General features: G+C 42.5%; 1 protein-coding gene across 3 annotated transcripts in view; it reads right to left on the reverse strand.

Moving 5' to 3' along the window:
* The window catches only part of TENM2 (teneurin transmembrane protein 2), a 1791425-nt gene that overhangs the window by 419379 nt on the left and 1344572 nt on the right, over positions 1-27474 (reverse strand). For all 3 annotated transcript variants that reach the window (XM_044947351.2, XM_044947353.2, XM_044947352.2), the window contains one exon: positions 5571-5780. In XM_044947351.2, coding sequence (XP_044803286.1) covers positions 5571-5780 — 210 coding nt within the window. The remainder of the gene's footprint in view (positions 1-5570; positions 5781-27474) is intronic.

The raw sequence follows: 27474 nt of genomic DNA on the forward strand, positions 1-27474 counted from the left end.
TCAAGAGTGAAGAATGAAATCTCTCCCGAACAGGCGTGCCTCTTTCTGCTGAGGTTCCCACTGAGTCCTTTACACTGGTTCTGCCACTGCTTGTCGTGATATGTACAAGTGTTATTGAACACTTTCTCATTTAAAGACGATCGACAAAGTTCTAGAGGATCAAAAACAGGGGCAACCAAGCAAAAAAATAGGTATACTGAATATGGTTTGTATGTTCCTCCGAGTTGGGATATTCTAAACCGCCTTCACTCCCCCTCATTATCCAGTTTTTCCATTCACACATGATGTAAAGCATTACACGTAGTTCCTGAAGACACTGATGAATTCATTTATTTAATAAATACTTACTGAGCATCTATTTTACACCTAACACCAGAATCCTACAGAGGAGCTTTATGCATAATGAATTGAACCTAAGAGAAGAAAGAGAAGCCTAGAAAGAACAGGTTAACATGGGGTACCTTAAAAGAGGGGCAATAAACTGTGAAGAGGTGACTCACTGGAAAAGACCCTGATGATGGGAAAGACTGAAGGCAGAAGAAGAGGGAGGCAGAGGATGAGATGTTTAGATAGCATTACCAACTCAATGGACATGAATTTGAGCAAACTCTGGGATATAGTGGAGGACACGGAAGCCTGGCATATTGCAGTCAATGGGATCACAAAGAGTCAGATACGACTTAGCAACTGAAAAACCACCACAAACAGTCTCACAATGTAGAAGGATTTTTAAAAGAAAACAAGTTCGTATTATCAGCACAGTCAGATCATCCATGTGTGTAAGAATTGCTGTGAGCTATTTAGGAAATCCTAAATAAAATTAAATTAGAGTGGGCATAATCTATTTAAGGAGGCAAGAAAATTTGTAACATATTAGAGGAAAAATTCTTCCCTAAGCCTAAAATACACTGGGTTGGCCAAAAAATTTGTTTCGATTTTTATATATGCATGTATAGGAAAACCCAAATGAACTTTTTGGCCAATCCAATCCAAGGGGACGTCATTTCATTAACTTAAAAACATTCTGGGCACTCCCCTTATGCCTGATCCCAAATCCAGCCCCGTGGATGGTGGGCCAGGCCAGATGAATGAGACTGTCACGGGCAGTGCTTTAGTCTGCAGGAGAGGATGTCATTTCTAACATCTCAAAGGCTGTCAAGACAAAGCTGTCATACAGAACATCTGCTTCTCAGGTTCTGGGCGAGGACGACCACCCCAAAGTTGATTAATTTCCGTGAAACATTTAGTTATGAGCAATGATATTTAAGGTCAGTTGCCCACGGGACAAACAGCTGACATGGTCCTTTATAGAACTAAGGTTTATCTATGCATCAAATCAAGTTTTGCCCCTGGGTTGTGCAATTTTGGCAAATTAGTAGAAAGGTTTTTTAACTGAAAATGTTCTCTATGGCTCATGAGGAGGGAGGTCTTAAGACATTTTGACAGGACACCCTTTCGCATGCATTATAGCATGTTTCTGGGAATCGGTCATCTTTCTGGCCTCACTAATATAAAGATTTGCAGAATTTCCCTAAAGCAGTCAGTTGATTTGTTTTTATCTCACGGATGTTATGTGTGTTGGGGTTTTTCTCTTTTTGCTTTGGTTTCTGGGAAGCTTAGAATCAAGTTTTTCTATCTTAAATAATGGAACTGGACTTTATGTATATAAGCCTGTATGTATGCTTTTCTCCCTAGACTTTTCCCTTTATTCTCTTATAATTTTCCACTTTCTGAGAAAAATTTGTTAGAAGCTGTCCAAATTATAGGGGAAGATGTAAGAGAAGGAATGAATGAATGGATGGATGGCTGAATGAATGAATGGATGAGTGAAATTTTTTGCTTTATGATGCCAGATAAACAAGTGTATCGTTTAATGAGCTAGGCAACTGAATTCCTGAACCACTCTAGGGAATTCAGGGCTTGCTGTTTTGAAGTACTATGTTCTTTAGAATTAGCCAAGGTGATGCTTTTTAAAAAAAGAGTTGGGTACCTTCAAGGTGCTTTAACAAAGTGACACTCTCCAGCGGAGATAGCGTCTTTGTCACACAGAACCAATGGAAAGGGTCCTGGCAGATGCATACTGATTACATTTCTTCTGCATACTTTGATGTTACTAATGAGTATTCAAAATCCCTTTATTTAGACTTTTAAGAAAATGCAAACTCAACCTTTTAGAGTGGAGGAGGTAAGTCAATGCTTTTAGACTATAATGCAGCTGCCCAGGTATTTTCTGCCTCATATGCTGATAGCAAAATGCAAACCCCATTCCTATTTGGAAGGTACTCTTAGGCATCCATCTGCAGGAGCCTCCATTATGCTGCCACTGGGATCCAGACTTTTTTCTTCTAGATGAGTTACTTCACAGAATCTGAAATTATGCTGTTGTAGATAAGAAACATCTCTGGAGCTGACCTGCCCTGGCAGAAGATCAGAACACAGGATGAACCACTTGCCGGAGCTCAGTTATCTGGAAGTACATGCTTGAGGGGATGGGAAGCACGCCTCTTCTAAGCATCTCACTAGCTGAACCTGGCTACCAGCATGATTGGCACAGATTGAAGGTTAGAGCAATTGGGCTGCACAGGTGCCAAGGTTTTAGGACCGTCCACTAAAGAATGCTCTATAGTCATAGAAAATAATGACGGTGGAGCCATAACGGTGAAGTTTTGTTGTTGCCTTGAGATGTTCGTGTTGTCAAAATCATTTTAGCGTACAGTGTATGTCCAGTTTGTCTCTTTAGAACAGAAGCTCTTTGAGCAGGAAGTGAGCACACTGACTCTCCTAATGATGGGCTTCACTAATGTCAAGTCATAACAGCAACGGTCAGAGGGCAGCAGGAAAGATTTTTTTTACTGTCATGTATGTGCTGAAGGTGTTGGAAGGGGTTTTATTTCACCTAAGAAAGAGACAAGGACCAAACTGGTCCCAGATCTTCAAAGCACAGGGTCACTGCCAAGAGACTGGCTTCAAAAGGTCTGTGTTCTTAAGCAGCTGAACATAACACAACCAATCACGTGGTCACTTTATACCTCCACAGCTACTGAAAAAGCCAGCCCCTTTCATCAAACTCAATTCACAACACCCAGGCACGGCTCTGCACTTTGCATCTTCTGTGTCAAACTCTATTTTCAATCCTTGATGTCAAATTTAAGTTCATGGCAACTACATTCAGATCTTGATAGAATCCCCAATTTGCTTTGGACCCCATATCCATTCCACAACACACGCACACACATGTGAGCACACACATATTCAAAATGGATTTGCACTCACTTTAGCACTAAGCCAGAATCAAGAATTTTGAATGGCTGCCAGGTGACCAGAGCTTTAACCAGTTCTCAGATTAAGTAACCTTCCGAGAACAAGGACAGCGCACATTTGGATCTCTACCCCGCAGGTGAAGACATCCGTCACTGTAGTCTTAAGTGGGATGAAAACGGACCCTCAAATTTTCTGTGGTATTTTTCCCTATTACCGAAGCTTAAATAGCTATCAGTCTGAAGTGAGCAAAACAAATTGGTGCGAGTGAAGAAAAATGGATAACTTTGAGTCCGAACACACACATCTGTTGTGTCCACCAGAAGGAGGTCTTGATTAGGCAGCAAATCAACAAAAATTCCCTATCAACCACTTACAATCTGATACAACAGAAAAGAAATCACTCACAGCGTTATCACCAAGAAAACATTCTAGACAGCCCTGAGTATGAATTGACCCCTCTTATGGAAATCATCTTGGCTTGGGTATACATATATGCATAAAAGGAGATAGTTTTTAAAAGCTCATTTTCTTGCTAATAATCATCTGTTTTTAAAAAGCTATCAGCAGGTGCACCTCATTTCAAAAGCCTCTTGTCCTTTATAATACAATATTCATCACGATTACATAGTATGAAATAAAAAGCAGCAAAACATAAGCGAGGATAGTTCAATTAAATGCAACATAATCTCAGAAGCAAAGGGAAAAAAAATGATCCTGTAGCTAAAATCAGGTTCCGATGAAAGAAAAAAGGGAATATATTTCCACATATTTTTAATTATATAGAATTTCCTCAAACATGATTTTTCATAATATATTCCATTAAGTTAACATCATATTTGAAGAAAGAGCATTTTCCGATTTCATTTTAAGCCTGATTTTGAGCAATTACAGTGTCATTGTTCCGCGGTAGAAAGGTTGAATTCATTTACTGTGTGGTTATGCTAGTTATGATTGATGTCTCTTCTCCAAATGATAAACCAATCACCCCAATGATGTAATGTCATTTTAAGAGTGCCATAATCACATTTCTCTCAAACTAGAAGCTCTGATGAGTTCTAATAAAGATTTATGGTAGATTAAAGGCCTTCATAATATCAACAATGGATTGCTCATTTGATGAGAGATTTGATTAGGTAATTTTTTTTTGAAAAAGAATATGAGTTTACTAAATATATCAGGGCTGGCTTTGAAGAAGGGCATGGGCCATCATAAGTAGCAGTCCATCATTCCATCTCCTGAATGAATCATCTTTAATGTATTTAGGAGGTCCTTTCTAATTGTAGAGGTTGAGGCCATTGGTGGCATATACTCATGGATGGAGCCCAAACACAATCTCATCGAGGAACACCCTTGGCATAGAAATCCAGAGCTTTCTGGATTTTGATGGGATATGCTAATGAACACCATGAGCGACCAACTCCAAAGATAACTCTGAAGCCTTAGGGGTTGGGAGCAATTAATTTCCGCAAATGTCTCTCCTTGGGCTGTGGGTACTTAACCCTAGATCCTGCCCAATCCTACAGTTACGTGTTTTGTGAGCCACCAACAGCAGAAATCAAAATAAGGCATGGCTACTTCTGGGTTTAGGGCAATTCCACCTAAGATTTAGAGATCTGGAGCTGAGGCAAGTACCACAAAATCCTCAAAAGGGGGATGGAATGCTGTGACCAGTCCTTTTGATGTGTGAATGTGAAAACCACGGTGAGAACCAAGGATTTAGAGGTGGTATTTATCATGGTACCACAGAATCAGCTCATTAATCTCAAGTGAAGTGGGACAAGTAGAGGGTCAGAGGAGAGATCACCCTCAAACTTTTCAGACTTGGCAAGACATTCAGCATTCACATTAGGAGAACACATTTTAATTGCAAAATCATCTAAATAAGCAAGGAAGAAAGAGTCAGAAGCCAACCATCAAAAAAAAAAAAAAAAAGATCTGAGATGCATATGCATTGGTCATGTTGAGGGTGTCCGTCAGCTATGACCAGAATTATAGTAACACAGCATTCAATATTCCGTCATCTCTCTGCATTTCACCTTTGAGACCTGCAGACTCTCACGTGCAGCTAGGGGGAAGTGCTTCCCACTGAAGGAGGGCCAAGCTCTGTTCAGATAAGCCACACCTCTTCAGTAACCACGACCTTCAACAAATAGACCCTGAAACCTCAATGTCACCAGATGACAAAGGCACTTCACCTCCTCGCTCCCCACACCACCTTCTCCCCAGCCCTGGTTTCAGAGGTGTGGTTTCGCAGGAGACGCCAAATCATCACGCGCACAACACATGTTCAGACGCCACGGTGTCCTTACCACTGCTGGAGGCTTGCTGGGGCCCTGAGCATGCTCTGAGCAGGTATGAATTGGGGGAGAACTCCTCATCGGGGTTGGTGTCCATGATTTGATGGGAGGTGTTGCTGTCTAGCAATGGCATCTGGCAGCTAACGGGTGGAGGATTATGGGAGCTAGGCAGCTGAGCAGATGGGAGGAGGCTAGACGAGGATGTAGGTGGAATGGGACGACCTGGGAAAGAGGACAGAGGGGTCAAAGGTCAGCAATGAGTGTCATGAGCGCATCCAGAGAAAGTTACATTTCAATCACCTCACAGTACAAATATCCAAAAAAAAAAGCTCCAGATGTATTTTTTTGAGTGATTTGATGGTTTTTCCAAATGTCCAAATTCATACGATCGTAGTTGTGTATTTCAGAAAATGGACATGACAACAGAAATATCCATCGACACAGCTGAAATGGGATCAGTCAGGAAGACATCCACTTCCTTCTGTCTTTCCTGCTATGGTCCTAATCGACATTTCCACCATCTCTCAATAGACTAGCTCCCTTCTGTTCTCCCTGCTTCCACTCTTGCCACACACCTGTCTCGGACCCTTTGTCTCTCTCCCTTCTCTACAGCAGCCAGAATGCTATTTTACTGATAGACATTAGATCATATCACCCTGCTGCTTGGCACCTTCTGGTGGCTTCCCACTTTCTGTAGAAAGAGACCCAAACTCTTTACACTGCCCTGCATGTCTCATCTACACTGGCACCAGCTGCCTCTTCCATCTCCACTTACCATGCTCCACTTTTATTCTCCAGCCAATGTACCATCTTTATTTCTGTTGCTTGCACACATCACACCATTCCATCTTTAGAGTCTTCACACTTCCAATCCCCTCTAGTTTCCTTACCTGCAACCTCACTGATACTCACAAGCCTGCTTCTTTTCATTCAAGCCTTCCCTGTTTGCCTTCTTGAGAACTGCCCATTTATCTGCTCTATCCTGTCATCCTGTTTAAATTTCTTGACAGCCCTTATGACTCTTGGAAGCGAGATATGTCAACTTATTTTATTCACCCCTATATCCTCAGTATCTTCCTAATAAACAGCATCTGTTGAATGAATGAACAGATAAATAAGGGAGACTAAAATCAAACTCATCAGTTTGGGGAAGAAGGGGAGGAGAGGCAGAAAGGGCGACACATTTGCATTTCAAAGAAGTGGCCAGTGCCACCATTGTCTGGTGGCTCAGATGGTAAAGAATCTGCCTGCAACGAGGGAAACCTGGGTTTGATCCCTGGGTCAGGAAGATCCCCTGGAGAAGGGCATGGCAACCCACTCCAGTATTCTGGCCTGGAGAATTCCATGGACAGAGGAGCCTGGTGCGCTACAGTTCATGGGGTCCCAAAGAGTCAGACAGAACTGAGCGACTAACTGTTTCTTTCACCACTGTCTTCACCATGTGGTTCTTCTGGACATCACTGGGAAATTCCTACAAGGACCATCTGCACCAAGCCATAGGGAGGAGCAGCCAGCCTGGAAGGAGGTGGGCAGTGTCTTGGAGCTGGCCTTTGGTCAAGAACTTCTCCCTCACAGAAGGCTGCTACAATGCCTCTTTTTCTGTGGCAGGGAGCTCTTCACAGCAGAACTGCTGAGTGAAGGTAACTGCTGTGTGGACTTGAACTTGATTCACCCTTATATCTTAGGGTCCTTGTGACTGCTTGCCTGCTGGTTTGTTCATTTGAAAAGCTCAGAAAAATGAGCCAAGAACAGCAGCCCCGGGGATATGCCCTAAATCGGGGGTTGTCGAAAAGAGGGAAGGTATTAAGAAGGCAAACTCAAGAACCAGGTTAGAGTTTCAACTCAGGCAAGACATGCCCGAGGCAGAAGAAACCCATGTTCCTGCTTTTAGATGCGCTGCACCTGTGAAGGCATTTTCAGACATCTCATTATTGTTAAGTCACTCAGTTCAGTTTAGTTCAGTTCAGTCGCTCAGTCGTGTCCGACTCTTTGCAACCCCATGAATCGCAGCACGCCAGGCCTGTGTCCAACTCTTTGAGACCCTATGGACTGTGGCCCTCCAGGCTCCTCTGTCCATGGGATTTCCCAGGCAAGAATAGTACAGTGGGTTGCCATTTCCTCCTCCAGGGGATCTTCCCGACCCAGAGATTGAATCTGGGTCCCCTGCACGGCAGGTGAATTCTTTACCACCGAGCCACCTGGGAAGCCCTCAGATATTACATCTGGATGTATATTTTTGTCATTGCTTTTGTAATTGTATTTCATGATCAGTTCCCCAGTGCATTAAATGTTATTGACAGATCATTTTGAATCAGTAAAATGTATAAGCATCTCCTAAAGGCACTCTGCTAAACACTGAGGATACAAAAGTAAGCAAGACATCATCCTTGCCCTCAGAGAGCTCACAGTCTAGTGGGAGAGGCAAGCAGTAAAATGCATCATTTCAGCAGCACATGGTAAAGAGCACAATGGTCCCATGTAAGAACATGCTTCATGGGGGCCCAGGAAGAGAGACCAGGTTGAGGTAGGGGTGGAGGGTCAAACAAGGATTCTTGGGAAAGCTGGTATCCAGGCAATCTTCAACAGAAGAGGAAAGGGGCTCCGGGTGACATGAAACACAGTGAACAACAGCACAGACACATCAAACCACTAGCCAATTACCCTTTTTGAGGATGGGAGTGGCAGAAAGAGATAGGAAACAAGGTACCCTTAATGCTTAAATGTTAGGGGCTCAGTAACACAGTCGAAGACTCATTCCTGCAGCAGGTCAATGGATGAATGAAGTTTGATTTAAAAAAATCCAATTCATTCATAACTGTTCAGAAGCCATACAAGGCACGATATTCTTGCCAGATGCTCTGGCAAGGGTAGGCTGAATAAGCAGCTTGTGATCAGAATCAGTACTCACATTTAATCAACGTGACTTCCCCCCAAAGCTGATAAAAATACTACCATCATCATCATTTTAACTGCTAATCTTTTTGCATGACTATCTGCCTTTCACAGCACAATCATGATCAGTTCTATGAGGTTAAAGGATTATCATCCCCATTTTGCAGATGAGAAAACTGAGGCACAGCACAGTGAGACTGCACAGGCAGCAAGTGACAAGTGCCAGGTCTGCCTGTTCCCAAGTCTCCTCTCTTACCTGTCTGCATGCTGTTTGCCTAACCTGCATGGTGACAAAAATGGAGGAAGTTGACATACAAGGAGGGGAGGTGATGGACAGGAAATCATATTTCAGGTTTCCCAGTCCCCCATCCCAAGGCACTCTGGAGATTTCAAATGAGAAACACTGCTTTGAATAACCATTGATAGCAGCTATTAGCTGGCAGAGTTCAAAGCTTTTCTCAAAATTCTGTTATGAAGTTCAAAGTGGCTTCTTCACAGCCATGCTACCCTTCACCTTCTTCAAGGCTCCTTGATGCAGAGACAGCCTGACCAGGGCACGGTGAAGTTGGCATTGACATCTACTTAGCAGCGAGGCAGTGGCAGGAATGGATTTTAACTCCCAATCAATAGGCTTTAAAGTTTGTATTATTGAGGCATATCTGAAGCTGCATGTTGAAGAACAAGGGTGGCTGGGAGCCAATTTTTAAATTCCTTTGAGTGACTGAGGTGGAACTGAAGTTCAGGGGCAATTTTCCAGGAGCCTTATATGATAGTTGCTGTGAAATCATTCTTTACACGAACTTTTGGAAATTTTGTTCAGTGCGAATTCATTTCCTAGAGTACAGAGAGGACTGCTTTTTAATTTATACACATACAGACAATGGAAGAGCAGCCCTAACACAGTGCAAGCATGGGAGTTATTCTGGTCTATTAGAACACATACTGTAGAATTAACTGATTCCTGTAAAATCCATGCACCCTTAAAATCCATGCTTTGGTAGCTCCTTAAATTCTCTAGCTGGTATCCACTACTACTTGGGAAATCTCAGTCCCAAGATCTGCCCCCAATCAAATTGTGTGCTGTTCTCTATTTGCTATGTCATTTGCTAATTTTGTTCACTTATGTTACATTTTTCCCCATGACTATTCCAACTGACAGAGACCATCTGTACAGACACAAACAGGTTCCAAAGTACAGGGGAGAAAGCTGGAACTTATACAGGCTCACTTTATAGACCATGATTTCTTACTAAAATACTTAGTATGGGATGGGCATGAAACCAGGGGCTACGTCCTTACCCAGTTCCTACTTGATGCACTATGGGGGCTCCCTGACTCCCAGACTATTTTTGAAATTTTATTTTGAATGTGTATTGAGTCCACGGCAAATATACAGAAAACCAGGTTTCATCGATCTGTTAAAAAGCAAGAGGAAACATGCAAAGGCAGCCATGTGTCATTCATTAAACTCACATGGTCTTGATATGTGTGGGTGCATATGTGTGTGTGTTTTCTAAGGTCCCCATGTAAATCAAAGTCTAATTATGTGTGATTGGATTCCCCATGACCTTAAAAGTAGGAAATAAGTAAAATTTGCTGATTTTTCTGCTTTCAAATGAGTAAGATTTTGTGACGGTTTCAATTTGTAACATGTTTTTAGATTGAAAGACACATGGCGTGGGCAAACCACTTAAGGCACCTCTCTGCGCAGCCTCTGGATCCATCCCTGTCCTCACTCCATATAAAGAACAAGCCTGCCCCTCCTTGAGGAGTGGGCAAGCAAGGGAACTGTTATTTGTTCTCACTATCCTCTGCTGTGGCATGAGCCCCAGTAAAGCTTAGCCTGAAAAAAAAAAAAAAAAAAGGACCCTATGAATTTTTACCTAACTAAAAAATTTATGACATTTTGATTCTACTTGTTTAACTTAGTATGAATAGAATGCTAGATTTCTAATAAAAAAAAACAGATATGCAACAAGCAACAAAGGTTTACTGTATAGCACAGGGAACTGTAGTCAATGTCTTGTATAACCTATAAAAGAAAATAATTTGAAAAATAATATATGTGTATAACTGAATCAGCTTATTCTGCACCTAAAACACTGTAAGTCAACTATGTGTCAATAATACATATATTTAAGAAAAGACATGTAGCCAGACAAATCAGTTTCATGCTAGCTCTGACTGGTAGTGGCTGTTCAGAAGGCTGTGTTGAGAAGGATTCTGAGGACACCCTGGGTTCTGAAGGAAATAGTTGAATCATCAAATAGAAAAATCATGGATAAGGAATGAGGGGAAAGGCAGCATATTTTAGAGTGCATTTGCCATCTACGCTCCCGCCCCTCATGCATCATCTGCTTCAGCCACATCTGAAAACCTCACCCCACACCATCTGTGGCTGAAGTCACCTTGCTTTCACTCTCAATCTCTTGATCACAGCTCTGTCTTTCTTCTTACACTGACTTGGATCCAACTCTAGTTCTCCCACCCAAGATTAAATGGCGACAACCTACTCTCCATCCCCAAAGCAGTAAATATCATCCGTGAAATTGCTGCTCTGCCCAACTGTTGCTAACACATTCACTAATTCATGATTGAGGGCATGTTCCAGATCAATTCCCCAAATTCACTTCCAACAAGTTCCTCTTTCATTCAAAAGATTAATGGCTAGCTGATATTAAAATCTTTTGTGTAGACAATGCATAATTGATCTATGCAGGGACGGGGTGTCAGGATACTCGGTGGAGCAGAGACACACGGGTGGGAGAAAGTCAAAACAAAACAACACAAACATCATGGAGAACGATTGCATATAAAAAAATAAGTGAAATGACCTCATTATTAAATATACATGTGATTTCGCTTTGTGCTAAAAACTTAGCCAAGTATGTTACATGCACTTTTCTCTTATAACATTCACAACTTCTCTGTGAACAAAATCCTATTATAATCCCCATTTACAGGTGAAGAAACTGAGGCTGAGATGGACTAACTTTCCTAATGTTGTACCAATAGCAGAACTGGCTGGGATTTGAATTCAGGTATTCTGATGGCAAAACCCAAGCCTCAAATGGTTCCTTCTGTGCTTTCCCACTTCCCACATTAAAGAAGAGACATTGCTTTAAAAAAAAAATGAACAAGGTATGAACCCCAGACTCATTGATCCTCTTCTGGAAGGCACCATAGAGGTCAGCCTTTTGCTGCTGCTGCTGCTGCTAAGCCACTCCAGCCGTGTCCGACTCTGTGCAACTCCAGAGACGGCAGCCCACCAGGCTTCCCCATCCCTGGGATTCTCCAGGCAAGAATACTGGAGTGGGTTGCCATTTCCTTCTCCAAGGCATGAAAGTGAAAAGTGAAAGTGAAGTCACTCAGTCATGTCTGACTCTTAGCAACCCCATGGACTGCAGCCTACAAGGCTCCTCTGTCCATGGGATTTTCCAGGCAAAAGTACTGGAGTGGGGTGCCATTGCCTTCTCCGAGAGGTCATCCTAGGGGAGGTAATTAACTGGGGGCAGAAACAAGGCTCTTCCTGGAAATAGAGATCACGCACACACAATACATGATTTGCAAAGAAAGAAAGCAATTCTTAAGTCAGAAACAAGAACTCCTCTGTGGTTTTGTAAGTTGAAGCACTTAATAAAAATATCACTTTTGTGTTAAAGTTGAGGTTGCAAAAGGATGGCGTTAACAAAAGCAAAGCAGTTGGTTCGAGAATTTAAACAATTGTCCTAATGACATTTCCCAGTACTTGCTGTTTACTCAGATGTCTGACTAAATTATCCATTTCCCCTCAGATGTTTGGGATTTATGAAATCTCTATTTTTGAAAGAGTGAAAAGTGAGGTATGTGGGTATGTATGTAAACAGAAATAATTTCCATGTCTGAGACTGTGCCCTCCTTTTGTTGAGGAGGAAATGGCAACCTACTCAAGAATTCTTGCCTGGGAAATCCCTCGGACAGAGAAACCTGGTGGGCCACAGTCCTTGCGGTTGCAAAGAGACTGGGCAACTGAGCATTTGGTTTGTAACTGATGAACAGTTGAGAAATGTGGCCCCACTTTCTTTGGAGTTCCATGTGAACATCATTCTGGAAGATGGATCAGATATTTTCAGCTCTACCTAGTTCCACACATGGAACTTGCAGAAGGCTGTTGGTGGGACTGCTCACTCGAGGTATGGTGAGCTCAGGGAGGCACTGGGGCACAGGAACCCCAGCTGCCACCACATCTGGTCCAAAGTACCCTGACAACTGCTCGAGCCGGACTCCCTGCCTCCAGCTGAAGGAATGTGGACGAAGCCGCTGCACATCTCTTCAGCTATTTTATGTGCTAAGAAAAAGACTCTGGACTTTTCACATACTCTTCCCCAATTGTCAGGTAGTTAGAATAGGAAAAAGGAGTCCAGAATGGTGGTGGCTAAAAGACAAGGGAAGGGAAAAGCCCTCGAAAATAGAACAAAGGAAGGTCCGAGGACTACCATAAATGTCAGGGGAGTTTGTAATTTCCTTGGTTCTGTCTTGACACAACAGAAATTTGAAGCGATGGCTGGACCAGTGTTACAGCTCCATGTTACAGCTCAGTTTTATTTAGAAAGGAAAGGAAAATACATCCTCGAGGCATGAGGGCATGTCGGCCCAAAAGATGCAAAAAGAAGAGAGGCCCCCCAGCCCAATTTTGGCTCCTCTTTTTTATATGTTTTTTCTCCTCCCCCTGGGCCTGCCCTATGTAAACTGGGCTAGCCCGGAGTGCTGTTTGTTTTACCTGAGGTCCTCACTCTGGTTCTTGGACTTTCCTTTGTTCTATTTTCATGGGCTTTTCCCTTCCTTGTCTTTTAGCCACCGCCATTCCAGACTCGCTCCTATTCTAACTACCTAACACAATGATCACAGCAGGACTGTCTAGAGACTCAGGGATGTTAATAACAAGAACAGAGCAGAACTAAGATCTGAACTTCACCTTGTGTTTTACTGAAACTGTAATGGATTATTCCTAAACCTGGACTTGGCTCATGTTGAAATTCACCTGTTAATTGCCTTCATCATCCAACCCACCCCATTCTCATTTTCTACTCTGCCCTAAATGAAATCCTAGATTCTAATGGATGTGATTATCCAAGAGTCTTTGGCAAATGAGGATCTCTGCCTTCCTGCTTACAGTATTCCTGTCTCGATACTGTGTAACCATCCTCAGTTCCTTGGTCCACCTGCTTTCCTCTGTCCTCCAAAGCCCAAGTGGGGAATGGAGAGGGCACAGACTTTGAAGCCAGGCTGACTGAGTTCTGCCACTTTCTGTGTGAGTTTAAGCAATTAAGTTCACCTCTTTGGGCCTCTCTGATGACACGAACACTGACTTTACATGCTGTAGTGAAGGCCAGAGATAATATATGTAAGGTGGTGTCTGACACCATGGTAAGTGCCAGGGACTCAGATGGAGACAGTGAAACTTGCAGCTTATTGGTTCCAGTTAGTCTGCAAGCACCTACTCTGTGTGCATGGCCATGTGATAGTCATGGGGTCTATCATTCTTCCCTTTTGGGTTGAGTCTGGTAGATAGTGAGTCTGGAACAATGTAGCTATCCTGCCAGTCAAGGGGAGAGGCTGCCTGAGAAAGGGGTATGCAGAGAGGACAGCAGAGGTGGGAGGGGCAGAGAGAGATACTCGGATGGCACTGTTAGGGTATTGGATTCAGCTAGGACTGAAGCAACTCTGTCACCGAACTTCTCAATATATGAACCAATTCATTCTCCACCCAACCCTCTTTGTTTTGTTTTGTCTGGTTTTTTGAGCCACTTTGAGTTGGTTTCTGTCACTCAGAATGAAAAGCATCCTGTCTAAACCTGGCTAGCAAGCCAAAGTGAGAATATGACTTGGTCAATACCATAAAGTTATTTAGTAGAACACCTAGAATAGATTTCAGGGCAGAAGACTTCCAGAATTATGAGATGTTCATGTTCTATAAGCTGATTCCCTTCTTGTTAAATCACGAGAAATTGAACATGTTGGGTCCCAGAGAAACCATTTATGGCAGGGGGTACCTAGTCTATTGATATGAATACTATGGGCATCAGAGTGTAGGGGAGAGATGCCGGCAAATGTTGGTATCAATCAAGCTTACACTGCAGTAGCCTTCTGTCCTTGGCAATGGAGAAAAACTCAGATCACCTTCTAGCTGGACTGGGCCTTATAATAAATGTACTGATCTTGGAGTAGGGTGAGAGAATCACCCAAGGCTCAATTTCTTGCCTGTGTCTAGATTTTAAAAAAGAACAGACGGTAGGTTCAATCAAAACTGTAGAGTGCAAAGTGACCTCAATGAATATAGCATCTGAAAATTCAAATAGGCGTGTATATATGTGTGTGTGTGTAATTTTTACATCACATTATGTATTTATATTCCCCTGCTGCTGCTGCTGCTGCTAAGTTGCTTCAGTCGTGTCCGACTCTGTGCAACCCCATAGACGGCAGCCCACCAGGCTCTGCCATCCCTGGGATTCTCCAAGCAAGAACACTGGAGTGGGTTGCCATTTCCTTCTCCAATGCACGAAAGTGAAAAGTGAAAGTGAAGTCGCTCAGTTGTGTCCGACTCTTAGTGACCTCATGAACTGCAGCCTACCAGGCTCCTCTGTCCATGGGACTTTCCAGGCAAGAGTACTGGAGTGGGTTGCCATTGCCTTCTCCGATACTCCCCTGCTAGCTGCTTATATTTAGTGTAGATGTTGGTCTAGATCAGTCATTCTTAATGGGGGTAAATTTTGTCCCTCCAGGGGACAACTGGCAATGTCTGGAGACATTTTGGTTGTCATAATTCAGTGGGGGAAGGAGAGGATGCTACTGATGCCTAGTGAGCAGAGACCAGAGATGCTGCCAAACATCCTACAATGCACAGGACTGTCCTCCACAACAAATAACTTCCAGCCCCAAATGTCAACAGTGTGGAAGCTGAGAACCCCTGGGTCAGCATGTGTGACAGCTTGTGATTAAAATCCTTATGTGACATGGTCAATTTCTAAGTAGCTCCTTTTTTTTTTGCAACTGATAGAATTAGGTAGATATTGGAGAAGGAAATGGAAACCTACTCCAGTATTCTTGCCTGGAGCATCCCATGGACAGAGGAGCCTGGTAGGCCATGGTCCACAGGGTTGCAGAGAGTTGGACACGACTGAGGCGAATAAGCATGCAGGCACGCAGGTAGATACTAGAAGTAAAAATTGCATCCAGTTAGCTCTTCACCCAAGAAAACTTCAAGCAAATAAGTTTAAGATGAAAATGGGGGGATTTAAGTTAAAGAGAGGGAAAAGTTCCTCAGAGCAAATCTAATTTGTTGCTAAGAGACATTACAGTTGGCCTTTATCCAGAAGATGGGGAGACCTGCCTGTCAGTAGACAGTTGGGTTGCCTTTACAGATATAAGAGATTCAGGGGAGAACATTCCAGCTCGGGTGTAGGTAAGTGCATCTCACCTGAGGAATTTTCATGATGACCTCTTATGTCTTCTCAATGAGGCAGTATCAGCTTAACTGGGCTTGAGCTATTCCATATCAGGCCATTTCAAGTTTTTATTTTTACAGCAGAAGACCTAATTGCCCTCTTCACTCACACTTCACTGAACTCACTAAAGCCCAGTTAAGCATTTTCTCGAAAACAAATCGTTTTCAGATGGCCCTGGCAAAATGATCCTGATTTCACACAGGCCATTATACATAATTTATCGGAAGAGTGGCAGGCTGTTGGACTTGCCCCAGTTAAAGAGCCTCTTTCAGGAGCTTGAGCATGAACTGTCTTCACAGTTTGGGGCTCCATGCCTTTGAGTGTCATTCCTAGATCTCATGAACAACTTGCCTGTTTATATAGCACATCTTCCTGGCAGCACCGCACTTTGGAAGGTGTCAAATATAGATCGGGCTCTAGATAGCGGGGAGAGTTTATTTTTGAAGTAATATGATTTCTATAATTTTTCTTAATGCCAGCCCTTCCATATTCATGAGATGAAATGCAGTGAATCTGTACAGTTTCCCCTTTGGAGGACATAAATTCTATTCCACCAGAAGCAATACAACTCTTTACCCAATGTAAGGGAATCTCAAACACATTCCGACCACAAATTCCGAGTTCCTCGATACATGCATCTTAATTACATTTCTCAGCTTCTTTAAGATGAGATGGTATTATTATTTTGGTGATGTGCACTTGTGTGGATCAGTGCTGACTGATGGAACTCTCCAGGATGATGGGTATGGTCTACGTCAATAATGATTAATGCATGTGAATACCGAACAACTGAAAGGTGACTTCTGCAAATGAGGAAGTGAATTCTTAATCTAAGTTTGTATAGCCACATGTGGCTGTTGGCTACCATATTGGATGGCCACCAATATGGTGTATAAGTCTAGTTTATGGTTCTAGCTTACCACTAAATGGTATCCCTCACTCCTGTGTCTCTCTCCTCCATTCAAGAGCCAATATATTTCTGAATATACAGATTTGTTCCTGATATCCTCCTTTACTTTCCCAAGGCTCCTCAGTGCCTATGAAATATAGTTCTAACTCTCCAGTGGAATTATCTCTTCCCAGATGCTCTCATGCCCTATACACATCAGAGCAGTGGGTGACTGAATATCCATCTTCCGCTTCCCTCCTTCCGTATGTATGGAAGTCATTCCTTTCTCTTTGACAGTTTCAACCTTCTCCTGCAAACCTCCTGGAACACTCAGCTTAAGCATCATCTTCTTTATACATCTTCCCTGATCACCTCACCCACTGGTTACCCAGGACATCCTTCTATCATTGTGTTTGTAATATGTTAACATATTTATTTTTCTACATGTCCGGCTCATTTATGAGACTATGAATGATTGGGTAGAAATGAGGGATCCTGGACCTCAGTATCTTGGTACCCAGTTCAGAGCCTGTACACTGTAAGGAGTGGTGCTATTGGCTGATTATAACAATTTATGCCACAAATATTTATTGCACATGTGTCAAATGCACAACAGTGTTGACTTTATTGCTGGATGCCGTTTCTATTGGTCTTGGGTTTTTGGTGCCTCTCAGTGTGTCAGTATTTTGCTAAGAAGAATTTATTCTGATTTTAAATGTATGTTTTTCTTTTAATCAAGTAGCTGGAACATTAAGAGTTGGACCATAAAGAAAGCTGAGTGCCAAAGAATTGATGCTTTCGAACCGTGATGCTGGAGAAGACTCTTGGGATTCTCTTGGACAACAAGGAGATCAAACCAATCAATCCTAAAGGAAATCAACCCTGAATATTCATCAGAAGGACTGATGCTGAAGCTGTAGCTCCAATATTTGGCCAACTGTTGTGAAAATCTGACTCACTGGAAAAGACCCCGATGCTGGGAGGGATTGAGGGCAGGAGAGGGGGGTGACAGAGGATGAGACGGTTGGATGGCATCACTGATTCAATGGACATGAGTTTGAGCAAGATCTGAGAGACAGTGAAGGACAGGGAAGCCTGGAGTGCTATAATCCACGCGGTAGCAAAGAGTCGGGCATGACTTTAGTGACTGAACAACAACAAAATATTCAGCTACTGCTTCATCTGGTGCTCAAATGAAGACACAGCAATATGCAACAACCTTGGAGGGAAAATTTACTGCTTGATTTATTAACAGGAAATATGTCAGTTGCTAAGATGGTGCTTTCTAAGGAATTCTCCACGGTGGTGGTGTGACTATTTTTTGGCTTGGCTGGGTTGACCCCAGACCTAAACCCTGTTTACGATGCACTCCCACTCTATAATTATGAAGGCTTCCTATCCCAGGTCAGAGAAGTGACCCAATACTGTCCAAGAACACAAGAAAGAAAGTGAAGTCATTCAGTCATGTCCGACTCTTTGCAACCCCATGGACTGTAGCCTGCCAGGCTTCTCCATCCGTGGGATTTTTCAGGCAAGAATATTGGAGTAGGTTTCCATTTCTTTCTCCAGGGGGTTATCCCAACCCACCTGGGTCTCTCACATTACAGGCGGACTCTTTACTGTCTGAGCCACCAGGGATCCCAAGAACAGAAGGGGCAAGTACTAAATGCAGTTCCTACAGTGTCACAAGTAATACACAGAACATACCCTGGGCTGTTTTCCAGTCCTCCTGTAACCTACATTATATTCGCATAAGAGCTTATCTGGGGGGAAAACTTTTTAAGAGAAAGACTGAAAGAAACTGTATGCCCATGACAAAACTTAACTTTCAAAAAGTTTCCTTGGGAAACATCTTCCATGACATGTAGGAATCCGTCTTACTTTTACATTCACTCCTTGGGTTCATGGAAATATAAGACTACCAATTGCTAAGATTCGCTGAGCTCTTATAATGCACCAGGCATAATTTCCAAGCCCTTAAAATATATTATATTTAATCTTATAACAATCCTTTAGGGTAGGAAATATTATCCGCATTGCAAAGGACAGAAGACTGAACTAAGACAGGATGGGTTGTCTCCTTGGAAGAACTTGAGCTAAGGCTCTAGAGCTTTTAACACTGCATAGGGAATGACAATGAAATTCAATTAACCATTATAATGACAAAGTACCCATCACTGATGTGACAATATGATTGGCAGTGGAACCAGACTGAAGTTTAACTTAGCTCTGCCACTGAATTGCTGGGTGAATTTTGGCAAGTCACTTAACTTCACTGTTCTCAAATGCTTGATAAGCAAATGTATATAAAAATACAGATCATTCTAGGCAATGAATGAGTATTTATATAAATGTTCTGAAGTAAAGAGTAAATATTATCATCCATCAAAAGGCGATGAGAGAGATGTCCTATTCCCCTTTTCCAGGACATTTTGAGGATTAAATATAAACATATATGAAAGTCCAATGCAAATGGTACAGTGTTCTACACATGGTAACTGTTTTTGCTCTCATTATTGAAGCTTTCTTTTTCAAAGGCTTTGTTTGCAGACAGCAAACAGTTCTCAGCTCAAGTCTGTATTCTGCTCTGTGCCTTTGAGACAGCAAAGATAAAACAAGGGATCTAGGTGACAGATGCTTGAACTCTGTCATCTCCCTGTTGCCTACTCAGACTACCACCCACCCATTCCTCATGGACCACTCCTTGATAAGGTGCTAAAGATTAGATATCGAAGGAATAACCATGGATAGCCAACAGAAAGGCTGACAATCTCCCCCTCAAAGAATTTAGAAATGTTTGAAAACTAGAATGGAGAAGGTAAACTAGACCAGTACTAAGTCTAGCTTGTTAGGAGACCACAGATTAGTTCATTAGTTCATTCTTTCCTCATATAGTCATTTCTAAGTCACTGCCTTGGACATAAAGAATCCCCAGTAGTAGTACAGTTAGAGTGAGGAGGCCACGGCTCCTATTGTGGCTACCTGAGGGCTTGCTAGCTAAGGGATTTACAGCAAATGACTTACCCTCAGTAGGCTTCAGTCAATGCATGCAATCAGTTCAGTAGAGTTCAGTTGCTCAGTCACGTCTGACTCTTTGCGACCCCATGGACTGCAGCACACCAGGCCTCCCTGTCCATTACAAACTCCCAGACTTGACTTTACTCAAACTCATGTCCATTGAGTCAGTGATACCATCCAAGCATCCCATCCACTGTTGTCACCTTGTCCTCCCACCTTCAATCTTTCCCAGCGTCAGGGTCTTTTCCAATCAGTCAGTTCTTCACAACAAGTGGCCAAAGTATTGGAGTTTCCGCTTCAACATCAGTCCTTCCAGTGAATATTCAGGGCTGATTTCCTGCAGGATGTACTGGTTGGAGAGTCCAAGGGACTCTCAAGAGTCTTCTCCAACACTACAGTTCAAAAGCATCAATTCTTTGGCACTCAGCGTTCTTTATAGTCCAACTCTCACATCCATACATGACTACTGGAAAAACCATAGCTTTGACTAGACAAATCTTTGGTGGCAAAGTAATGTCTCTGCTTTTTAATATGCTGTCTAGGTTGGTCATAACTTTTCTTCCAAGGAGTAAGCGTCTTTTAATTTCATGGCTGCAGTCACCACCTGCAAGTGATTTTGGAGCCCCCCAAAATAAAGTCTGACACTGTTTCCACTGTTTCCCCATCTATTTCCCATGAAGTGATGGGATTGGATGCCATGATCTTAGTTTTCTGAATGTTGAGCTTTAAGGCAACTTTTTCACTCTTCTCTTTCACTTTCATCAAGAGGCTCTTTAGTTCTTCTTTGCTTTCTGCCATAAGGGTGATGTCATCTGCATATCTGAGGTTATTGATATTTCTCCTGGCAATCTTGATTCCAGCTTGTGCTTCATCCATTCCAGTGTTTCTCATGATGTTTTCTGCATATAAGTTAAATAAGCAGGGTGACAATATACAGCCTTGACGTACTCCTTTTCCTATTTGGAACCAGTCTGTTGTTCCATGTTCAGTTCTAATTGTTGCTTCCTGACCTGCATACAGGTGTCTCAAGAGGCAGGTCAGGTGGTCTGGTATTCCCATCTCCTTCAGAATTTTCCACAGTGTGTTGTGATCCACACAGTCAAAGGCTTTGACATAGTCAATAAAGCAGAAGTAGATGTTTTTCTGGAACTTTCTTGCTTTTTTGATGATCCAATGGATGTTGGCAATTTGATCCCTGGTTCCTCTGCCTTTTCTAAATCCAGCTTGAACATCTGGAATTTCATGGTTCATGTATTGTTAAAGCCTGACTTGAAGAATTTTGAGCATTGCTTTACTAGTATGTGAGATGAATGCAGTTGTGTGGTAGTTTGAGCATTCTTTGGCATTGCCTTTCTTTGGGATTGGAATGAAAATTGACTTTTTCCAGTCCTGTGTCCACTGCTGAGTTTTCCCAATTTGCTGGCATATTGAGTGCAGCACTTTCACAGCATCATCTTTTAGGATTTGGAATAGCTCAACTGGAATTCCATCACCTCCACTAGGTTTGTTCGTAGTGATGCTTTCTAAGGCCCACTTGACCTCACATTCTAGGATGTCTGGCTGTACCCACTACCCAATCCCTCTTGGTCAAGTTCTAGCACTAAAGTCAAATCATTGTCATCATCACTGACATGTATTGAGTTCTTATTGTGTGCAGCCACTGCACTAAACAACTGCATAATTAGCTCAATGAATCATTAATTGTCCTATTTTATAGATGATTATCATTCCCTCTTACAGGCAAGGAAAATGAAGCAAAGAGCGGTTAAGTAACTTGACTTTGCATTCCAGGATATCTGGCTCTAGGTGAGTGATCACACCATCATGATTATCTGGGTCATGAAGATCTTTTTTGTACAGTTCTTCTGTGTATTCTTGCCACCTCTTCTTACTATATTCTGCTTCTGTTAGGTCCATATGATTTCTATCCTTTATTGTGCCCATCTTTGCATGACATGTTACCTTGGTATCTCTAATTTTCTTGAAGAGATCTGCTAAGTCGCTTCAGCCATGTCTGACTCTGTGCGACCCCATAGACGGCAGCCCACCAGGCCCCGCCATCCCTGGGATTTTCCAGGCAAGAACACTGGAGTGGGTTGCCATTTCCTCCTCCAATGCATGAAAGTGAAAAGTGAAAGTGAAGTCACTCAGTCGTGTCCGACTCTTAGCGACCCCATGGACTGCAGCCTACCAGGCTCCTCCGTCCATGGGATTTTCCAGGCAAGAGTACTGGAGTTGGGTGCCATTGCCTTCTCTGGAAGAGATCTCTAGTCTTTCCCATTCTATTGTTTTCCTCTATTTCTTTGCATTGATCACTGAGGCAGGCTTTCTTATCTCTCCTTGCTATTCTTTGGAACTCTACATTCAAATGGGTATATCTTTCCTTTTCTCCTTTGCTTTTCACTTCTCTTCTTTTCACAGCTATTTGTAAGGCCTTCTCAGACAGCCATTTTGCTTTTTTGCATTTCTTTTCCATGGGGATGGTCTTGATCCCTGTCTCCTGTACAATGTCCATAGTTCATCAGATCTAGTCCCTTAAATATATTTCTCACTTCCACTGTATAATCATAAGGGATTTGATTGAGGTCATATCTGAATGGTCTAGTGGTTTTCCATACTTTCTTCAATTTAAATCTGAATGTGGCAATAAGGAGCTTATGATCTGAGCCACCGTCAGCTCCCAGTCTTGTTTTTTCTGACAATGCTACTGTACTATTACATAACACTTCCTAGTACTTGGCAATGTGAAGATGTAGTCTTAGCCACAATCGAACCCATATTCCAGTGGAGGAGACTAATACTCACTTTTTGAGCATTCACAATGTTCTAGGCAATATGCTTAGCACACATCATTGTTTGCAACTTACTAATCCTTTCCAACAATATTATCTGGAAGTTATGATAAGTATTCCCATTTTACAGATGAGGAAACTGAGGTAGGTAGAGTTCCAGTGGCTGGGCCAAGGTCACACAGTAAGTAATGAGCAAAGCCAAGATGCTAATTCAGATCTCTATGATTAATGATCAAATGGCCACAAAGCGTTATTGCAACATGAGTGAGATAGAGAGAGAAGAGTAACTAGAATCAGCAGGGAAGGCAGATTAGAAAGTGTAGCACTGTGGAGGTGACAAAATAATCTGTAGGAAGCTCTCCTTCAGCTCTAAAACTCCACAATTTCTAAATATCATCTATTGCCCCCAGATAACAAGTACAGAGATCAATAATCAGGTCAAGATCACAGGTGAGGTTGCATCCTAGCAGAAATTCACAACCTGACTTCCACCTTCCCCATCATCTCCCAGCCTGGCTTCCTTTTTTCATGAAAGTCAGAATGAATCTTCACATTTCTCTTTTCAGGCACTGCTGGGTCCTGTTCTCTGAAGGCTCATTTAGAATACTCTCCAGGGGAAACTATGCTTCCATGCAGACAGCTGAAGATGTGAAAAAATGACCTTCGAAGGGCAGAAGGAAGCATTAAGGGGGAGAAAAGAGGAGCACTGACTCCACAAGTTGGCATAATAATCACACTGACCATATACCCTAGCCACATGTTTCTCAGTCTGAGGATTGCATGCCAAATGACTGATGCGTGTCTGAAATCGCTATGCTGTGGTTGAAAACACATGGAAAGGGAGATGTTTCAGACTTTCAACAATACACAGGCATCCTTGTAGCCTGCCGGACAACGAAGATGTCCCCGTTCAGCTCATGAGAACTTATCTTGTGTGCGTGCATGTGCCTATGCGCACAAGAACACATTCTTAAATTAACTGGAGTCAGCAAAATTAACATGCACCCATGGGGCACTGTTGGCCAAGTCTCTATTTTCATAAATAATGCTCTTCTCGGCTTCTACAAGCCTGTTTGAAGACCTGCAGTGCATCCTGGCTACAATTCAAAGCCCACCTAATGAAAGCACCTCCACTGTCAGCAATGTTAATGTCACTTTAAAGAGTGTGAAATGTTGCTAAATGTGTCAGGAAACAATTAGATAACATAAGAGGCATGTTTTCTCAGTGCACAGAGAAATATATTATGCAGACGGGAGATAAACGTAAAGTTTTCTGAGCTCCGGCATATTCAGCACTCTCACCCCCTCCCCCCACGTCTCTTTTTAATCCAACAGAGAAATTGTTTGGCAAGGCTCAGCCCTGTTTCAAATACTTGGAGAAGGGAGAAAGGCCTGCTATGCCTCTGACTGTTGTCGCTTGAGCCCTGTGCTCTTAGGCTCAGCGAGATACAAACAGTCTTCCACTCAAATTAAATGTGTGCTCTCCTAATTAGCATTATAAATATAGGTTTCTCTGAGCCAGAGTTGATAAAATTACAGTGTTGGGCTGGAAAGGAACCGGCAGCTCTCCCATGCCGACACAATGGCTGCAGCATTTGCCCAGCTAGAACAATGCCTCCAGGGCCTGCCCCCATCATCAGAGGTCAGCCTGGGGAAGGAAGGTAAATGCCAAGCGAGCTGACATTAGGACAACGGCAGGGCCCAGATGCAATCTCTTCTTTGTATGTGATGGTATAAGGTTTGGCTTCTAAGCTCCGGGGAGAATGGTTCTCACTGCAAAGTGTCTTTGTAGAGTTTTGTCACCTCCACCACCTGTGAGGTTCCGACAGGGGCCTGGTAACCACAGGCAAAAACAGACTGAAATGGATTTTTCCTATCGCCATCCAATATCGCTGTCCATGGTCCTGAAACATCACTGAGCTCTAGGAAATGGTTGCTTCTTTCTTCCCAGCCCTCAGATGCCTCTGTCCAACTTCTTGGGGGAGTTCTGAATTAGCCAAGGGAATTGATGGAGGAGAGGAGGAAGAGAATAATTAAAGAGAGATGAGGGCAGAGACTCGGGAATAGGCATAGCTACTAAATGATTGTCAGGCGGTGAAAAAAGGAAATTATTTGTTTTGACATTATTTTCAAATAATCACAGCTGCTAAGAAAGAAACTAGTGCCAACCTGGGCTGAAATGCAGAGAGACTTAAGATGAGTGAGGAGTTTGCATGTCAGGTGATGCAATGATGTGCAAGGCAGGGTATGAACATGGCAGGGCAACCCCATTATGGTGGAAGTGATGTGACTGAAGTGTCAGTATCACTAAGCAAAAATTCTCAGGATTTTTCTTTTCTTATGAAAACATGCCACACTATACAGGCAAAGAACAAAGATAGTCACAGGGAGTAGTTCACGTTTGTTTTGCCATGTACACAGTTCTGCCATGTCAGGTGAGTCTCATCAGTAGGGGGTAAGGTTGGCTTTTTCCCCAAGAAAAAGAAATGCAAAAATGCAAAGTGGTTGTCTGAGGAAACCTTACAAATAGCTGTGAAAAGAAGAGAAGAGAAAGGCAAAGGAGAAAAGGAAAGGCATACCCATTTGAATGCAGAGTTCCAAAGAACAGCAAGGAGAGATAAGAAAGCCTTCCTCAGTGATCAATGCAAACAAATAGAGGAAAACAATAGAATGGGAAAGACTAGAGATTGCTTCAAGAGAATTAGAAACACCAAGGGAACATATCATGCAAAAATGGGCACAATAAAGGACAGAAATGGTATGGACCTAACAGAAGCAGAAGATATTGAGAAGAGCTGGCAAGAATACACAGAAGAACTGTACAAAAAAGATCTTCATGACCCAGATAATCATGATAGTGTGATCACTCACCTAGAGCCAGATATCCTGGAATGCAAAGTTAAGCGGGCCTTAGGAAGCATCACTATGAACAAAGCTAGTGGAGGTGATGGAATTCCAGTGGAGCTATTCCAAATCCTGAAAGATGATGCTGTGAAAGTGCTGCATTCAATATGCCAGCAAACTGGGAAAACTCAGCAGTGGCCACAGGACTGGAAAAGGTCAGTTTTCATTCCAATCCCGAAGAAAGGCAATACCAAAGAATGATCAAACTACTGCACAATTGCACTCATCTCACATGCTAGTAAAGTAATGCTCAAAATTCTCCAAGCCAGGCTTCAACAGTACATGAACTATGAAATCCTAGATGTTCAAGCTGAATTTTGAAAAGGCAGAAGAACCAGAGATCACATTGCCAACATCCATTGGATCATCAAAAAACCAAGAGAGTTCCAGAAAAACATCTACTTCTGCTTTATTGACTATGCCAAAGCCTTTGACTGTGTGGATCACAACACACTTCAAGAGATGGGAATACTAGACCACCTGACCTGTCTTCTGAGAAATCTGTATGCAGGTCAAGAAGCAACAGTTAGAACTGGACATGGAACAACAGACTGGCTCCAAATTGGGAAAGGAGTACATCAAGGCTGTATATTGTCACCCTGCGTATTTAACTTATATGCAGAGTACATCATGCGTAATGCTGGGGTATACGAAGCACAAGCTGGAATCAAGATTGCTCGGAGAAATATCAATAACCTCAGATACAAAGATGATACCACCCTTATGGCAGAAAACAAAGAAGAACTAAAGAGCCTCTTGATGAAAGTGAAAGAGGAGAGTGAAAAAGTAGGTTTAAAACTCAGCATTCAGAAAACTAAGATCATGGCATCTGGTCCAATCACATCATGGCAAATAGATGGGGAAATAATGGAAACAGTGAGAGACTTTATTTTTGGGGGCTCCAAAATCACTTGCAGATGGTGATTGCAGCCATGAAATTAAAAGATGCTTGCTCCTTGGAAGAAAAGCTAAGACCAACCTAGACAGCATATTAAAAAGCAGAGACATTACTTTGTCAAAAAAGGTCCATCTAATTAAAGCTATGGTTTTTCCAGTGGTCATGTATGGATGTGAGTGTTGGACTATAAAGAAAGCTGGATGCCGAAAAATTGATGCTTTTGAACTGTGGTGTTGGAGAAGACTCTTGAGAGTCCCTCGGACTGCAAGGAGATCCAACCAGTCCATCCTAAAGGAAATCAGTCCTGAATATTCATTACAAGGACTGATGTTGAAGCTGAAACTCCAGTACTTTGGCCATCTGATGCAAAGAACTGACTCATTGTAAAAGATCCTGATGCTGGGAAAGATTAAAGGCAGGAGAAGGGGACGACAGAGGTTGAGATGGTTGGATGGCATCTCCAACTCAATGGACATGAGTTTTAGCAAGCTCCGGGACTTGGTGATGGACAGGGAAGGCTGACCTGCTGCAGTCCACAGTGTCATAAAGAGTCGGACTTAACTGAGTGACTGAACTGAACTGAAGGTTGACTTGCTGCTTATCTTCTTTCCTTTGCATCTCTTTAGAAGAGCTATCTAGTTATCTCTCAGTCTTCCCTGGAGACTAGTAAAATTTATAGAATGACCTGGAGAAAGTCAGAGAAAGCTTTGGCTTAAGACCATCAAAGGCTAGCTCTACAAGGAATATCAGAGAGTATCTGGACCAACCATTTCACTTTGCTGATAACAAAATTGTGGTTCAGAGAAAGAAAATGGCTTTTCCCAGAACATGCAGTGAATCAGTGACCCGAGTCCAAGGTCCAAGTCCAAGGTCTGTCCACTAAATCACACTACTATTAATAATATTCAAGTTGAAGGATAAGTAGAAAAACCAAAGTTCAAGTTCTGACAAAGAAATCAAATTTCATAGCAAATCATATTAATGGGCTGCAATTTTACAATTCTACTGCAAAAGGTGTAAAATAGGTACTGACCCCTCT

The sequence above is a fragment of the Bubalus bubalis genome, chromosome 9, assembly GCF_019923935.1.
Source record: "Bubalus bubalis isolate 160015118507 breed Murrah chromosome 9, NDDB_SH_1, whole genome shotgun sequence".
NCBI classification, from domain to species: Eukaryota; Metazoa; Chordata; class Mammalia; order Artiodactyla; family Bovidae; genus Bubalus; species Bubalus bubalis.